This window comes from Dermacentor silvarum, chromosome 2 (assembly GCF_013339745.2).
Source record: "Dermacentor silvarum isolate Dsil-2018 chromosome 2, BIME_Dsil_1.4, whole genome shotgun sequence".
Taxonomy (NCBI): domain Eukaryota; kingdom Metazoa; phylum Arthropoda; class Arachnida; order Ixodida; family Ixodidae; genus Dermacentor; species Dermacentor silvarum.
Window position 1 is genome coordinate 231,015,434 of NC_051155.1, and position 17,026 is coordinate 231,032,459.

Sequence of the window (17,026 nt, forward strand, 5' to 3'; positions counted from 1 at the left end):
GGGGCTGTTGTGGCTTCTGGATATGAGCCAATGCACAAAAGCTCTGGAAACTTCAAAGGCACATCCTCTGCTGAAGACAGCTTACGATCAGTATTTGGGCGATATGAAGTTGATGACAGCCTGTTCCTATGGTGACCAATCATTCCAGAGGATATTAATCTTCATGCGTTTCATATCAGGTCTTGCTAAGATAAAATCAAAATTGACTCTGGGCACCACCAATGCTTGAACCTTTGATTTTTCACCTTCAAACTCCACATCAGCTGACGTCCATCTATTATATTCTCGACAAGAACCATCGTAGCCACAGACACGAATTGTCTTCCCACGCACAATGTTGTCAGCATCGACTAGGCTCTCGTTGAATAAACTTACAGAAGCACCAGTATCAATTAAGACTGACAAAGTGCGGCCATCCACTAGCATCTGGACACTCAAAATGCCTGTCTTCGTGAGAAATACCGTTTCCTCAACAGTACATTTCTCTTCATTCAAGTCCTGAGCCTGTACATTGGGCGTCACGCTGCAGTGTCGGTTACAATCAGTGCTAGTCTTTTCTGCCCCCAATGATGTGGCTGTGTTGTCACGGTAATCGCCTCTGCCGACCGACATCTCCTTATCAGGTGCACGGTATTCAGGATATGTAGCATATGTCAGTGCTAGTAGCAATTCGTCCATAGTAGTAAGCGATCTCACTTGAATCTGTCTTTGATAAAGTCTAGTCATACCATGTACAACAAGAGCGATGACAGAAGAATCCGCCAATGTGGAGTCAGCAGTACGAAGCAACCGCCACTTTTCAAAAACGTACTCTTTGATATTAGTGCCTCTCTGCCTGTAGACAATAGCACTATTCCAGAGCTCTACAGGATTCATCTGAAAGGCACTGAAAGGTGGGGCTCTTCCTAAACAAGCATCCAAATCATCAAGATTCATGCTGACAGCCACACTACCTTGAGTGACGAGGTCATCTACAGAGGCTCCGGCTACATGGGAAATCGTCTCCAGAAGACTCGGAGCGGTGGTGTCCTCCGGCAGCCCGACGTATCTCTCACCATCCGGTTGGAAACCCACGATGACGGGTCGCCCCTCACGGCGCGTGATGTCGAACTTGATCTTCATTTGCAGGTTCCAGACCTAGACTGCGCCAATGTAAAGTTTCTACGTAGACTTAGTGACTCCATCTGTTTATTGTGTCATTCTTAAGCAGGCTTCTCTTCTTCGTCGTCCTCTTCTACCTTCCTGTGCCGTGGCCACTGGCGATGTGGATCGCTACATATATTAGTAGTCAAAATATAGTAGCCAGTGTTGAAACTATGCATGCATTCAAGGCTGAGCCACAGCATGAGAACACGGATGAGCAGACACACACGAGTTGGCATTCTGTCTATCTTTACCAACAAGCCCAGCTGTACAATGAGTAATATTATCGCGACTGCAGCACAGCAGTGGTCTAGTGGCATGGTCTCGACCTCGTATAGAGGAGGTGCTAGGTTAGAAACTTGGGAACTGCCATGAATCTCACAATCAACCCTTATCCCTCATTTTCCCACAGCTGCAGTCAGATGTGCTGTATTTTGGTGGCTGTCAGGAATCACGAGATCCAGACAGGCTGCCACTGGAAGTCCCTTGGGTTAGGTGATACCTCAAATATGCCTCCAAATATTTCACTATATAAACCTTTATAGAATGAGAAACTTGTCAAGAGCCAAGTTGTTACACACAAAAGAAAACTGTCACTAAATAGTGACCAGTTTCATTTGTTTTGCAAGTCACAGGTTGTGTGCATTTGACATTGCTGACCAACTCTTATCTACTCTCCGATACAATATCCATAGTCATTGTAGTATTTATATTAAAATAAAAATACATATAAGATTGACCTGGTCAGAAAGAATTGCCATTTTGGGAGGGGCTAGGCTGGAGGACAATTTGTCATTCCTTTCTCTGTGATCGAGCTGATCAACTTCACTACAATGGTAAACGTACTGCAGTTCCCTGCATTCACATATGTTTTCAGAGAAAACTATTATGTGGAGCCATGTTTGTGGTAATGCAACGCAAGATATATGCCGTGTCGCATGACTCTAGTAATATTGTTAAATTCTAGTTGTGACCAATCTTGCTGCTCTTTATCTGGTTCCTGGTGAGTTCGTGGAAGTTCAGGTCATGTGAAGATACTCGATGAAGTTTCTCTGCGAAGTTCTCTTTAAAACTCTAGCAGCTGGCATCATAAAGTAAGCATGTGAATTGAGAGCAAATGTACATGATACAGAATAGTTCATTTTTGCCTGCCCTCTGTTTTATTCTGGATCTGCAATGAACAGATCCACAGCGTCTTGCTCATAGGCAATTAGGCGGTGGCTGTCTCAGCGATGCTAATATCTCTATTCTAGTGAAAGACAATGTAAGCTACTGTTTTTGCAAGCATTCCCCAAATGCGGCTCGCCATCAAGCACCAAACATTTAATGTCTAAAAAAATAACTTGGAGAAGTAAATGCCCAGTATTCTTTTTTAGCTTTCAGTAAGCTTGCCATATAGCTCAGTGTTAACATGCAGGTTAGGTTACAGAAAGCAATAATAAACGACAATAAACACTGCTTGGATGGCAAAAAAACATGTGAATCAGATCACTTTTTTATTGCGATAGCAATTATATGGACACTCCAAAGCAGATTTCTGCCGTCGCCGTGAGGTTCCGTATGATGTCAACGGCGATGAAATCGTCGCCGCGCTCAGGACGCTGTATGTGCGAGTGAAAGGGCGCGAGGGACGCACGCTTTCACGGGGAGCGAACGCACGTCGGAGAGCAAACGCGCGTTCTGCGCCGTGCTCCCTGAAGGGCTGCAGAATTAAGCGTCTCTTTCCTCCTTTCCATATATAGAGAGTAAACGCAACTTTTTCCGTCGCGCGAAAGGCTGTGAGGGGACGGGAGGGAGGGAGGAGAGGCGACGTTTAGCTGCGGCACCAAATGCGTATTTATATAAAAATGCCGCACGCGTTCGGTGCGAACGCGGGCAAAACGCCGACGGCGTCGACAACAGTTCTGCGCGTTGCTGGTGCTGCTGCATGTCCAAGTTTATACAGCTGATAAAACTACTATCCTTACTCCGTATAGCTCTCTACTAATTTGCTATCGCAATTGGTGCTTCGCCTTTCGGGTGAAACTGCGACAAATTTTTTTTGTTTTGCAATGACTTTTTGGGAAATAGGAGGCTAAGCAAATGGTGATATGGCTACACTGTAAAGACTGGATAAGATGGATGACTGAATCTGCAACAGAACATTTGTGGACATTGTGTGAGCCACATTTTCCATGCTTTTTCGCCGACTAAGCAAGACTACATGCAGTGAGGCAGCATAGGTTACTTTCCTGGTGCATCAGCATGGGCTTTCTACAGTTGACTTACGTTAATTCTACCCTGACGGCACCAACGAAATTGATCTAATTATGCGGCGGGTCGAATTGAACATGCAAAAAAATGCTAAAACACGGCTGATTCATATGGCAGTATGTAATTGACTTTAAGACGCCTCCGAAACAAACGTGCGCCAACTTTCTATTTTTCCAAACTATGAAACTGAAGTGCAAATGACTTAAAACTTCAAACACAAGTAGAAACCTAACGCATACCTGATTTTTGAGAATGTCAGCTGATTTTCTAAAGTCTCCCTCGCTGCAATACAGCCATGTTATGCGGTAAAGCGTATGAATGCTGCAAATGCAGTTTTATTTTCGCACTCGAGTGCACAATGCAGGCAGTTTCCGGCTCAATTTCCTTCGAAAACAAAATTTGCCCTTTAGAACCAGGTCAATACCATAATCGGACATTGTGAGCTACCGTTATGGCTTGAAAATCTTCCTAGGGTGGGTCAAAAATAGCCGTTTATAGACGTTTGTTTAATGCATTCACTGTCCCCTTAGCTCTGCCGAGAAAGGCGTTGCCACTAAAAGGGGTCATTATTGGGGTCAGGTGCATGCCTGTAGCTTGGTCAAGTTCGGATTATCTGGCGAATGCCAATTTTAGGATCAAAATAACAAATGTTTAGGGCCGTAGAACTGCATGGGAGCTGGCCAAGATCTTTGGTCAGAGTTGAATTAACCGAAAGATTAACCAGAGTTGGATTAACGGAAGTCTACTGTATACACTTTTCTGTTCAACAAGGAGTTGCCATTTTAATATGTAGTTTTCTTCTATCAGTGTGGTAATCGTGCTAAATTTAGCATTTGGTTAATTTAAAAGGACAAGTTTCAAAGCAGGGGCAACCAGACTTGAAACATTTGAACATATAAAGGTAGGACACATTAACAGCTGCTGAATTAACCTAAGTTGGTTGTATTATGTGCATAGCATGTGGTTGCTTTTTGGGAATGTGGTCATTCTGTAAAATAAAACTGCATTTGTTTCAAATAAATTGCTGAATCTACTGCTTGTGTGTTTTCCTGTGCTCTCTGTTCTGATTGTGTGTTTGAAAGCGCAGTGAGTGACTGCAGACAAATGCACAAGGCTTCGCTTTATCATGCCAGGAAGCATTGTGACTTGATAAAGGAGCCTTAACCCCTTCCAATGCACACACACTTTCTTGTGCATAAGCCAATTAAAAGAAAAAGACCTACCTTTTCTCACGGATTTTAAAACCTGCCAGTATTAAAAACAGAGTGAAGCTGGACAAATGCAATTTACTAGAAGTATTATTGCTAAAGCCTCTTGTGTGTGCAAAGTATGTGCATGCAGTGCTGGCTATGCCTTGGAAGAGCCCTGCAACAGCTTTCACCACACTGCTTGCTACAGCATTGCTGTATTTTTCAACCTGAGAGCAAAACTACAGTTCATCTCTAGAACCTCAGTAGCACAATCGACAGCCGTTTCTGCATGTTTGATGCACTCCTGGCCAGGGAGTTTTCGTCCTGCAGGCAAAACAGATGGCCGCATCAGGCGGCATTTTAGGAACAGCAGAGCATACCTTGAAAGCCCCCTGTTCACCAGCAGGTTTTACCAGCGAGAGTGGAGAGGGGCACAATAATTGGACTTTGCATGGTGCAGCAAAATACCTTGAAAAGCTGCTGCTTCTGGCGCCCATTTACAATGCCATGCTTGTAGACCTCAACATGGAGCAACCCCATTTTACTTTATTATTTAGAATACTGTAAGCCCATACGGGCTGTTGCAGGGTGGGATGTGCATATAAAATAGTAGTAAAATCTGTCAAGATAAAAATACACATTACAAGAAAAGAATACTATAATAATACAACTTATAAAAAATAAAACTCCAAATTCCGTTCAAAAAAAGTCAAGCCATCAACACCATTGAAAACTTCAGGAACAAGGTTATTCCACATAGCTATAGTGTGAACAAGAAATTCATATTTGTACATATCAACTCGTGAGTTATAGGGTAAAAAACATTCTTCCAGGTGGGAGCAGGTGAGTTGAGGTAAATTCACCGTTCAACTGATAACGGAACTTTACGCAGGCTATTTTTCTCCAGCCATTTACCGTTTGCAGTCCTGCCCTTGTTAGCAGGGCTGTTGCAGATTGCGTTCGTCGATAGGAAGAGTAAATAAATCTTGCTGCCAATTTCTGAACACGTTCAAGTTTATTGATTCGGTATTGCTGATGAGAATCACAAATTACACTGGCATAGTCTAAGCCCGGGCATAAATGGTGCTTTTACTAAAATTTACTTCTGAATTATTCTACCAACATGGTGTGGCTATCTATGATTGCCGTATAAAACTGGGGCAAACATTGCATGTCTAAAACGTACAAAAGCTGGCATAACTGTAATGAGTGACCTGCATTCATATGAAATGTGTAACATTGCAAGAATGGGCCAAGCTAATTTAAACATTGCAGAGTTTAAGTAGTCCTGGCACAATCTTTTTCTTATGCGTGTGTAGCTGTCAATCAGTTAATTACACTATGAAACTTTATATTGCTTCTGTGCACAAGAAATATATTATCCTTAATGCGAACATTTAAAAATGCCAAAGGCAGTGTGGCTCCATGATTTCGCAACATCATGGCATGGTAGATCAGAAGCAAATGATGCATGCTCCAGTTTGTGAGTAAGTCATGCCATTATTGTGCTATTGAATGCCGAACATGTCAAGGCCTCTCTGCACCACAACATTGGCCTTTCTTGGTGCACATTTGATGTGTGATGGGAGGAGCCACTTGGAAGGTGAGGGTGATGCTCCATGTTCCCTGAGAAGTGCCAGTAGAAAAGTTTGTAGAGCAGACTCATTTTGTGCTGAATGCACAGAAATGTCTGAGAAGCTGCTGAGGTTGCGGGTTCGATCCTGGCTGTGGCGACCTCAGCAGCACAATTCTCATTCGGATAGGGGCGGAATACAAGAATGCACGTGTGGATTGGGTGCACTATAAAATACCTCAGGCAATCAAAATTAAGCCGGAGTCCGCAACCACGGTTGTGACTTGTAGAACACCAGAATTAAATTAATTTTAGTTAAGATGTTTGAGAAGGGTCAAAAGAGTATTGTTTTTAGTGACAGAGGTCTTGGCATTCGTTAAGAATCGCTCAAAGCACACCCAGCTTTTCAACGGCATGGTGTGATCTTAAAAGCTGGCATGTGCAACCAGATTAATATAAAAAATTAAGCACAAAGCTCCTATGTCAGTGCTCCTTTATGTGGAAGCATGAGGGACACTTGTCTTTAAAGGCGTCATCTAAATCCTGTGTAGATATTAATTGATGAACATCAAATGGCTCTACATCTAAGGCAGTGGTTCTCAAATGGGGGTCCGCAAAACCCGCACTAACAAAAAAAGCAACCAATTTTTTTTTTTTTGTGTGGCCGCTGCAAGTCTTGAGGCATTCTAGTTGGGGACTGCAGAAATGTTTCCCCTTCTACATAAGATGGCTGTAAAGCTTTTGTTGCAGTTTTATATCATATGCATGCGAGCATGCTTGCATACTTGAAAAGCAAATACAGAAACAGGTTGAATGTGGCTGCAGATATGTGACTCTGCTTAAGCGTGACTGCATCACGTATTGACAAGCTGTCCAGATTGAGTTGAAGTGGCACTTTTGTTTGACCATTTTTTGCCAAGTAGCAATAAAAGGCACCTGTTTCACGCCTCATGTTGGGTTAGTTTATACCCCCCCCCCCCCTCTCCTGTCATTGCAAGTGGTCCCCATCACTTCCACCAATCCACAAGGGGTCCCCGACACATCCATGGCTGAGAACCATGGATCTAAGGCTATTATAGGGTGTTAAGACAACAGGAAGCCGCAAGATTTTTGTTGTGCACTGTTCCTATAGAAACAATATAGGGCAACAACAAAACTGTTGAGCCTAGTGAAGAATTCATTCAAGATCCTTGTGAATTTGGCAGGCTTATTATTACTAGAGGATGTTCATGCCCAAGCCTCATCAGCGTGGCATCACTGATTTCAAATAATTTTTATTTTGTCATTCTGCCAGAGTAAAAATTCTCGAAACCTGCTAGGCTGCACTTTAATTTAAAACCAGCACTTTATTAATTTTTACATACCACACACCTTTAGCAGCGCTTGAGCTAATGCTGGTCGTAATCTACTATAATTTAAACCACATGGCCATTGTCATCGCATTATTTTTATATGGTCCTACAATATATTCCCACTGTGTACAATTGAAATATCTGCCAAGGACAACCGAAACAGTACGATTGCAAACTGCCGAATTCCCCATCTGCGGAGGTGGCTGGCGGATTGCCGTATGAGGTGCTTTGTGAGCTGGCATTGATGTTTAAATCTCAACTGCTCTGCAAGCATCCAAAACAGGCTTTGGGATACACTCTTACTACAAGAAGAGAGACTATATAATGAGTGTTGCCTATGAAATATGGCACACCCATGACGAGGGATTGGCCAGGATTCTCCATGAATGCAACTTAATTGATAGTATATAATACTGATGTGTAACAAAAGTAAATGACAAATTAACTAAAAAAGTGACCAGGTCTACTTATGATTGAGCCACAAAAAGAAAAATGGAAACATGTTAATAGTATCAAAAAAGTGCCTGTGATCCTCCCAGTAGCAACAATATGATTATGCACCAACTAACAATACTCTTCAGACACTTCCCAAGCTGACATACCATTATCTACAAAATGCTATGGCCAACATGAAAAAGGCATAGCTGTCAACATGTTTTTCCAGTTGAATATGTTCAGAGAAAAAGAAGAAAATTATTGTATTCCATATCCTCACATGAAACACTTAAAAATATTGTTACAAGCCATTCTCGCACATTGAAGAAGGCACTAGCAAGGCGGTGATGAAGACAATTGAGGAAGCACTGATGTTGTTATTTCCGTTACAATACAAACCTACACTTGCTCATTTGAAAGTGTCAGTGCACAATTCGACACGGTAGAAACTAAATGGCACCATGTACTGTTATGAAGAACACGTACGGAACAGACATTCCAAGGAAATGCAAATACAGCAAGGAGGTATTCGCTGTTGCTGTCAACATATTTAGCCAGTCTGAAGGGTAACATTAAATTCAAAAACACCTACAGGCCCACTATGCAATGCTTTTTCTAAACTATGCAAATCTGCAATCTGTGCAAGTCCTTATTGACCAGGAAAAGAAAAAAATATTTTGAACATTTAACGAAAAATAAATGTTGCAACAATGCAGAATTGTATCCTTTGTACTTTCTAGTGACATACGGGTAGAGACAGTCGGCAGAGCACAGTTATTACATGAGACACATCTGGATCTTGAACTCATGGCAGTGCGGCAGGGCAAATACCACTGTCATACCTGTGACAGGCGTCAGTTACAATGCTGGATTGGAAGGAAAACCTTTCAAGTACTCCTTCAGAAGTCCAAGCATGTGACCGGTAAGTAGTTTGGCATCACTAGGGGAAAAATATAATCAATTTCACAAATATCACAACATCCAAAAAGTGGCACACCGCTTTGATTTTCAGCTGACAACTATTTTTGCTAAAAGCCTCGGCGCGTAATTACAACCTCAGGTAGCTTAAATCTAGGTCACATGAAATTGGAAAATATAGCGGCTAATGTAACACTGAAATTTGCTATCTCGTGGACATATGAGCGAAAACTTAATTCGAAAAGGTTTGCTCGAAAGCAATGCTTTCACGGACGTAACGCTGGTGCCCATCGCGAGTCGTAAGCGAAAAAAAAACAAAAAAACAAAAAAAAAAGAAATATAATAAGCTACACGATCAACAGAGTCTTGAAGAGGTGGTTTGAACAGACATATTTGAAGCAGATCGTTATTGGATATCAAGAAATGTGCAGTAGGTCACAGCGAAATATGTGGTAACCGACTGATTGACGGTAGTAAGGCTCACAGCCTAAGTTTTTCACTATTTACACCGATAATGTAGCACGTATTTGCGCAATTAAATCACCTGCTATGCGCAGCAACCGCACTCGATTGAAGGCGCCAACGCAGCGACGCACCATTTGCTATTTCAGAATCACGAAAAACAATGTATTCACCGAAGTACAGCGGCGGTTGACCTGTCGGCAAGCAGTTAATTCACATATGGCGAAAGCAAATGTCACGGAGTCCAAGCCCACGAAACTGCGCTCGCAAGAATATCGCGCACGCTTGGGCCTTTCCGACACGCTCAATAGCGCGCGCAGAGCATGGTGCAGCCGACACCCATGCGCACGTGAACGAGGAGGGAGCCCTAGTGTCTGAGTTCGAGAGTAGCTATTTGAAAAAGCAAAAAAGAAACAACAATGTGACGTCACATCCGGCAAAGGAGAGTTGTTCTCCTTTCTCACCTTCTCTCAGCTCACGCATGCGCAGCGACATCGGAGCCCTCGGGGGCGACGTTCAGGTGGAGGAGGGTGCGTGTTGTAATGTCGGTGGGGTGGGCGCACGGGGACTTTGCTGCCTTGCCGTCCGTCGTCCTAGTCGAAATTTACGAATATCTCTCGTTCAGGGACAAATTGAAGGCTTCCTCTACGTGTCGAGCTTGGCGGGAATGCCTTTTCCACCCGAGATTTTGGACGACGCTTACGATCCGCTTTAGCCGCAAGCGAAACGTCTGGCGACAAGCTGAATTCCTGGCCAAGAAATGCGGCCGCTTTGTGCGTCATTTCACCCTCGAGTTCGACTGCACAAGCCCACAGATAGTGCAGCAGTGTATCGCGATCCTTGCTTTTCTCGGAGAAAACCGTCAACTAGCGTCGCTGTGTCTCCGTCCGACTGCCTGCGTTGTCGCCTGGCCTCTTCGTCTCTGCGATGCCTCGAAATGTTCAAGCAATGAAAACGAAACCATTGCTGTCTACGACAGGTAAGTTAACGATGCTTTACGATGCCAATATCCGCTATCACTTTGTACCGACGCTGACCGTCTCGGTGTGCTTCAAGCCTTTCTTAGCGCGTCAAGTCGCAACCAAAAATAGTCCGCTTTTATTGCTATTTACTCAGCCTGCTCGTATGTCGCTTGCAGAGCTACGCGTCCTGTCACGTGACGTTTATCGTTATACCTTGTTCTTCTTATACTTCGTAACTTGCACAAAACGAGGCGTTAGACGCTTGTCAACACTTTTAGTTAGCTGCATTAATCACGCCCACCAAAAGCTTTAATACAAAGGAGCTGGCCTGGATGACCAATTGAATTAATGCATCCGGCGTCGCACTGGGCAGGTTATCTAACCTCTGCGAGTGTGTCTGCATTATGTGGCATGCAGTAAATTGAAAATGCAGGAAATACACCACTTGAAGTACAATCTTTACCATATACGACATTGTATTTCGTTTTGTATTGTTGGCAGGGTGCCACCACCTTTTGTTATATTCATGTTATAAAGCGTGATATGTTCATTTCGGCGCAGGTTCTTTGAGGTAATCAGACAAGTCATCTGCACGTCGTGTCACTTGGAATACTTCTCTCTTGGATGCCTGGAGGATCTATTTCACCATTCGGACAGCTTCCTGACGCTGCTAAGCTTGCACCAGCGACTTTCTCTTTCGCAACTACACCTGGCCAGTGTGAAGGAAGACCCTGACCACTACCCCATCCCCGAAATACACTTCTGGCACTTACAGCAGTTCAAATGCCTGACAGCTCTAAGTATTGACTACGATTATGTCTGCGACCAGTTGCTTTTGCTCCTGAGTGAACGAAGCCTGCTGTTGAAGCTGGTGCTGCACGTTCATGGCCTTGATGACCGGCAGACGGTTTGTGAAGGTTCATGGCTTGAATTGAGCAGGCGGTGCCCCAAGCTTCGTGTCACGATCACCCTTCTGCACACCTGCGAGCCATGGAGCGCTATCAAGGGTCTTCTCAATGCTGCCATACCATTGGCCAGGTTTCAGTCCTACTTCAGTGGTGGATTTCGAAGTGATGTCTTCGATTTGCTCTCTGCACAGTATGCTGAAACGTTGGAAGCAGTGGCTGTCGTAAGTGCACTCTCAGGTAGTGAAGGAATTCCTCAACGAACCTTCGCTGTGCGAGCTGAAAGCCCAGTGGTGATGCTAGCATGGCGCTGCCATCGACTAGGAAGCCTTAAATTGGTTGGTGAGTTGTGTCATGGTTACTCATCCTACCTTTGCTGTGTAGCAGGGCATTGTTCAATTATTCATAATCACAATCAAGTGATAAGTGAGGGCTAGCTGAAACAGGTGGTGTTCAAAAACAGCAGTCCTGAGTTCATGCGTAGAGGCTTATGTATGCTTCCTTTCTTTGAACACTTCCTTGTTTCCTTAATGATCAAAGTACTTGGCCTACTTGAATTCTAACATGCTGCACTCATTTGCTGATTTGACTTACAAACGCAGGCAAAAATTACTTGGCATGTTCCAAGCATGCTCTATATTTTCTCTTTATATGTCGTTGGCATATAAAGAGAAAGTATCAGAACTTGTTATCAGAGCAAAGCAGCAGTCATTTATTAAGTGTCAGTGTTTTGAACCTTCATATTTTTTGTTCTGGGTTTATGTTCTTGTACAGTCAGAACAGTTCATTTCTACTTAAACTCCAGAGTGAAAATGTAACAGTACAGACTGCTTAGAGGTGATTTACATTTGTTTGCATAATGTAAGAATAATTATAGGAAAACTGTAAATATATTTTGTACTAAAACTCTGCGGTGGTCCGGAGCTGCATGGAAGTACTTAAAAAAAGATATGCATGCTGGGGCGGTATTCTGTAAGAGTCTACCTAGTGGACTGTCCATTTCGGCTGTCGCTGATTGGCTGCTGCTTGATGTGCAGGAAGGTGCCAGCCAGTCTCCTTCCTGCACATCAAGCAGCAGCCAATCAGCGACAGCTGAAATGGACAGTCCACTGGGTAGACTCTTACAGAATACCGCCCCTGTTCTTCATGCCACATGTTCCTAAAAAATTATATTGTGGGCACACACATCAGAAGCAATACATCAGTACTATTGCACCTACTGTAGTTTTCATAACAGTGTGATCAAAAGTCACCAGAAGCTACCAAGCTAGGAAGCACTTTTTCATTTTGTCAATTATATATTGGTCTTGGCACTGAAAAGCCATTTGAAGGTCATCAACTTCGAATGCTAACGAGTGTATTATTGGGCTGCCTCTCGACAAGCCATGTTGAAGTGCTGCAACTTCGATTTGTGCATTTAAGAATAAGGTAACACGGTTGAACTAAAAGTGCAGGCTGTGCGTAGATGGTGGTGATGATGTCTGTGGCCATTCCCTTTGATGCAAGATATCAATGGTCGTAGATCTGATCAGGCCGGGCCAAAAGAATATGTAAAACAGAAAGAAAAAAGAAAAAAAAAAAAAGGAGCGCTCCTGAAATGGTGGTCAACCTGAACTGAAAGTGGTAATTTTTTCATTTTCGTCTCGACTTCCTTACCCAATTTAAGAAATCCTAATGTTTCGGTTCGGTTCATTTACTGGTCATTCAACGATACGTGTTTCTTCCTTTTTTTGTTTGTTTGTTTGTTGGAAGCTTTGTTGCATGAGTTATTACTTGTTATGTATGCAGGGCATGAGATAGCAGACTTTGACCTCATTGCCGTAGCACGGTTGCGGGGGCCACAGCTGAAGGAGTTGGTCATTCCAGCTGATTGTGTCTCCGGGAGCAGCAGCGGAGGGCCATACTACAGTGAGCTCCGCCTTTCTGATGTGAAACACCTGGAGACTGAAGTCTCCCTGAGCCTACAGCGGACGTGGACGTTGACCAGTTTCCAGTCCCCTGTCCAAGATGAAGTGGGAGAAATTCGGAGCTACATGCGCTCTTTACAAGACCTTCAGGGTTATACAAGCCTGTAGCTGTGTTTGTGTTGCAGCCACTTGTGGCTTGAAGGCATTGCCTGACAGTCATCTGCCATTTGCTCATTCCATGCCAGCCTGTTACCGCGAGGCACCGTGTTCATCCTATCTGGTATCTGGCCAGCTTATGGCCTCTAGACGGGTGTAAAGTTGACAAGTGGCTGCATCCAGATGTGCAACCGTTGTTGAAGTACCTGTACAACTTTTATTCCGCTGGGGAGAATTACGGTTGCTTTTGTACGCAAAGCGTCCCCGTGATTGACGATAACATATTGTTGAACAGCAAAACACATAACACTCATCACCCTGTTGATGCACAGCCCATAAAAAGGGCTCTCTGTTACCCAAGACATCTCTCATTTTTGAACCAGTTGTGTTTTGTGCTGCACTGCAGTTGACATCCAGTGCATGGACCGCAGGTAGTAAAGTCTTTTTATTGGGCCACCTGTGATGCAAATGTGATATTCCTGTTGGCTTTTTACAAGCCAGCAGTGTGGTCTCAAGGTTTTTCAAGTGTGCCAAGTTAGAACAACGCCGCTGACACATGCTTACCAACTAAACACCACACACACAGGACATGCCTCTCACACCATGTGATCCAAGGGTCAGTGCAGTGCACAAATTCCAAGTCGCTGTGTTGTACCACTGACAACACAGCTACTATACTGCCCTGTCAAAAGGCTCTCGAATGCCAGAGACTTGCTATTAACACCACACCTTAAGGTTCCATCCAAGACCAAACAATACATCCAGCCAAAGCAGAATTCACTTTTGGCCTGATGTGCCCTTATCGGTGCCATCGTGGTGATCTGCTTTCTGCAGTCAGACATTTCCACACCAATGCCGTGGCCACTGTCTTCAGAGATCTATATTCTATCTGTGCCTCTGTAATATCTAATGCACAGTGCCCATGAACATTTGTTATCTTGGCAAGAGGTTTAATATATTTTGACAGCAGATTTCTTTTAGATGTGTAACTTTGAGCACATTGTTATTTGCAGTGCATTTCCGCCTATCGCAAACTTGGTGCGTGCACATGTTTTGTACTGTTGTTCTGTGTGCACTTTTTGTTTTGTGAACACGGCACAGCATGTGCCATAGTCAACATCAGTGCTATATGTGAATCTGAATATTTTTCAGCAAATGTCTTGTTTTTCAATCTCTTAAAGGTGCTCAGGACTTGGAAAGTAAGTCCTTTGAAAGTTATGTTTTGTAGCCCACAAATAAAGACATTTTAAGTATGTTATCACATGGTATCCATTGTTCTGTATTTCCTTTTGTTGGCTATTTCAAGTCAGTCTATTCATACAGCTGGTGTGCACAGTGATATAAAACTGGCGATTATATATTTTTGCACTGCTGTTTTCCAGGTTATTTTTTTTTGCACGAGCATAGCGTAAGCAACTCCCATGGCTACCTGTGACTGACATGGGCATGTCACGACTAACCGTAATGGTGCAGTTCATAATTACATAGTATCTTGGCAAGCCAAAACAACTAAATTTTATGGCTTTTTGGGCTAGTTTGTTAGATACATCAGAGGTGGTCATAGTGCTAGAAGACAAGAACGAGAGAACAGGACGAGCGCTAGCCAATCTGTAGTGCGATCCCTGATGCGACGGAATTCTTGGTAGCGACCGTAGGCTTCCGAATTGTGCCTCGAAGGCAAATTGATGCGCTATGACCACCTCTGTTTTAACTAAATTGTGTTTGAGAGGGTCTGCATCACAGCTTTATATGCACAGAGAAATTGTTTAATGCTATATTCCATAAAGAAGGGTGAAAAGTTGGTAACTTGCATGTTCACAAAGCTCCTTTAGCTCTTCGAATGACTACCCATGGTGGCTATGGCATCCTGCTCGGAACGAGGTCATGGCTTTCAGTGTCATTCGGGGAGGGGCAGTTGAAAAATGCTTGTGTAGGTGCACATCCACAGTTCCCAGCCGGCAGATCTTTGGTCGATTTAGATGATGTGGGCGGAGTGCCACTCAGACCATTGACGAAGCTTGAAAAGTATAGCAATATATAGTCTTGGCCATGAAATGGCTGTGGAGCCACTCAGTAGTGGCTCCTTCATCAGTGACACGAACAAAAACTCTGCAAGCAAGCCCCTGGACTGAGGGCCCGGACATCTTGCCCATCTTTTTTCACAGCAAAATTTTTTCTCTCTTTCTCTCTCCACTATGGCAACTCTTGTAGCCCAGGGATTCGTTGGCCAGCAGTCAAGCTTTAGCTGACCCAGACTTGGATCTTTGAGGCAATTTTTTTTTGCTCAATAACCTTTAAATTAACAGGTACTTCTATTTGTGAATATGTGAAATTATCTGCTAGAAAGCTCTGCCTGCATTTGACCTTAGTATATGTTGGTTTTGTGTGAGTAACTCTATGGATGGATAAAAAATTTATTGAAGTTGATTCTCGCCTCACGGGTGAAGTGTCACGACTGCAGCTAGGACCTGAGTAGCATTGGCTTGCAACAGGGAGTGAGCACGAGTGCCTGAGTAGCATCTAAACTGAAGCAATGCTAGGGGCTGTATTTTCGAGCGATCACTTACGGGGATACAATCAGCCTTCGCAAGATATCGCTTGTCTACACCCGGCAACAACTTTCTGTGGCAGGGCAGCGAGAGCCACAGAGCCGAAGCACACATTCTTTTACTGCACTTTCGCATGTAGTCGACGAATGTAAGCAACTGGAAGCGACGTAGCGTAAAAGAAATTGTACCAATTATTATATTAATTTATTTGTTCAAGATTTATTCCATAACAAGTAAAGAACTTGCTCAGGAAAAGGATTTCCGTTACTTGCTGTTCTTAGTTTTGGCTTTCCGGTGTCCATGTCTGGTTTTCCTGGTTATGTATGCAGGGCATGAGATAGCAGAATTTGTGTACTAGTATAGTATAGTATAGAAGCAGTATAGTGTACTAGTCTAGTACACTATACTGTAAACCGCCAACAATATGTCTGCACTACTTGGCGTAGCATGGAGGAAGAAAAATTCCTGCATGCTCCTCCATCCTCCATGTGGCGTAGTAACACGAGCAGAAGTTCCAAATGTGCAAGCACGTGTGCGTAGCTTTGGCTCTGCTGCCACGGAAAGTCGGCGTCTGGTATAGGCACGGACGTACCTGCGCTTACAGCCTATGCATCCTGTCCCTTTATTGGCGCTGAAGAGGCAACTTCAAGCAATGCAACGAAGCCAACTTTCTCAAGAATTAAACAAATATTTATGGGTGTTCTGCAAATATATTATTGCGAGTGTATTTTGGGCATTTATTTAATGTACTGATTCATTCAAGCACATAGAAAAAATTAGCATTTTGGAAGCGTTTATTTCTTTTTTTCAAAAATAACACGAGAGCCAAAGAGTTGAAGATATGCCAACTCAAAGGAAATAGGTTTAGCTGCAAACATTATTGCGTCACTGACAACTTCAGGCACTGCAACAATATATTTTATGGTTTCGCACTTGCTTACCTACAAAAGTGGATAAAATGCGTGCGTCTTTGGTATAATACAGCACTCATAATGCACAACTAAACAAATAAAATTAACTGATAAGCTAAAGAAACCAATTAACGTGAATATTCGCTAGTTCACGAGCAGGTAGGCTTCACGCTCGGGTGGCTCTTGAAACAGTTTGGTGACCGTTCATGTGCATTGCCTCGGGGTAATGCATGCAGCAGTATTCCTGCTTTCCTGTTTTTGCTAATGCTATATCAACCGATAAATTGCGATTAAACCATTAATCGGAAAA

At 43.4% G+C, this 17,026-nt stretch overlaps 1 protein-coding gene across 1 annotated transcript; it reads left to right on the forward strand.

Annotated features, from left to right (window-relative positions):
* The first annotated feature begins 9,830 nt into the window (after positions 1-9,830).
* On the forward strand, positions 9,831-14,514 carry LOC119442858 (F-box only protein 33). The gene is made up of 3 exons (XM_037707904.2): positions 9,831-10,305; positions 10,850-11,535; positions 12,982-14,514. Exons 1-3 carry the CDS (start codon positions 9,869-9,871, stop codon positions 13,266-13,268), a joined length of 1,410 nt encoding a protein of 469 aa, XP_037563832.1. The 5' UTR covers positions 9,831-9,868; the 3' UTR covers positions 13,269-14,514.
* Positions 14,515-17,026: the final 2,512 nt, after the last annotated feature.

Coding starts and splice junctions, on each gene's coding strand:
- LOC119442858 (XM_037707904.2), top strand. CDS start 9,869: ATGTCGGTGGGGTGGGCGCACGGGGACTTTGCTGCCTTGCCGTCCGTC. Junction 10,306..10,849: donor ACCATTGCTGTCTACGACAG/GTAAGTTAACGA, acceptor ATTTCGGCGCAG/GTTCTTTGAGGTAATCAGAC. Junction 11,536..12,981: donor AGGAAGCCTTAAATTGGTTG/GTGAGTTGTGTC, acceptor TTATGTATGCAG/GGCATGAGATAGCAGACTTT.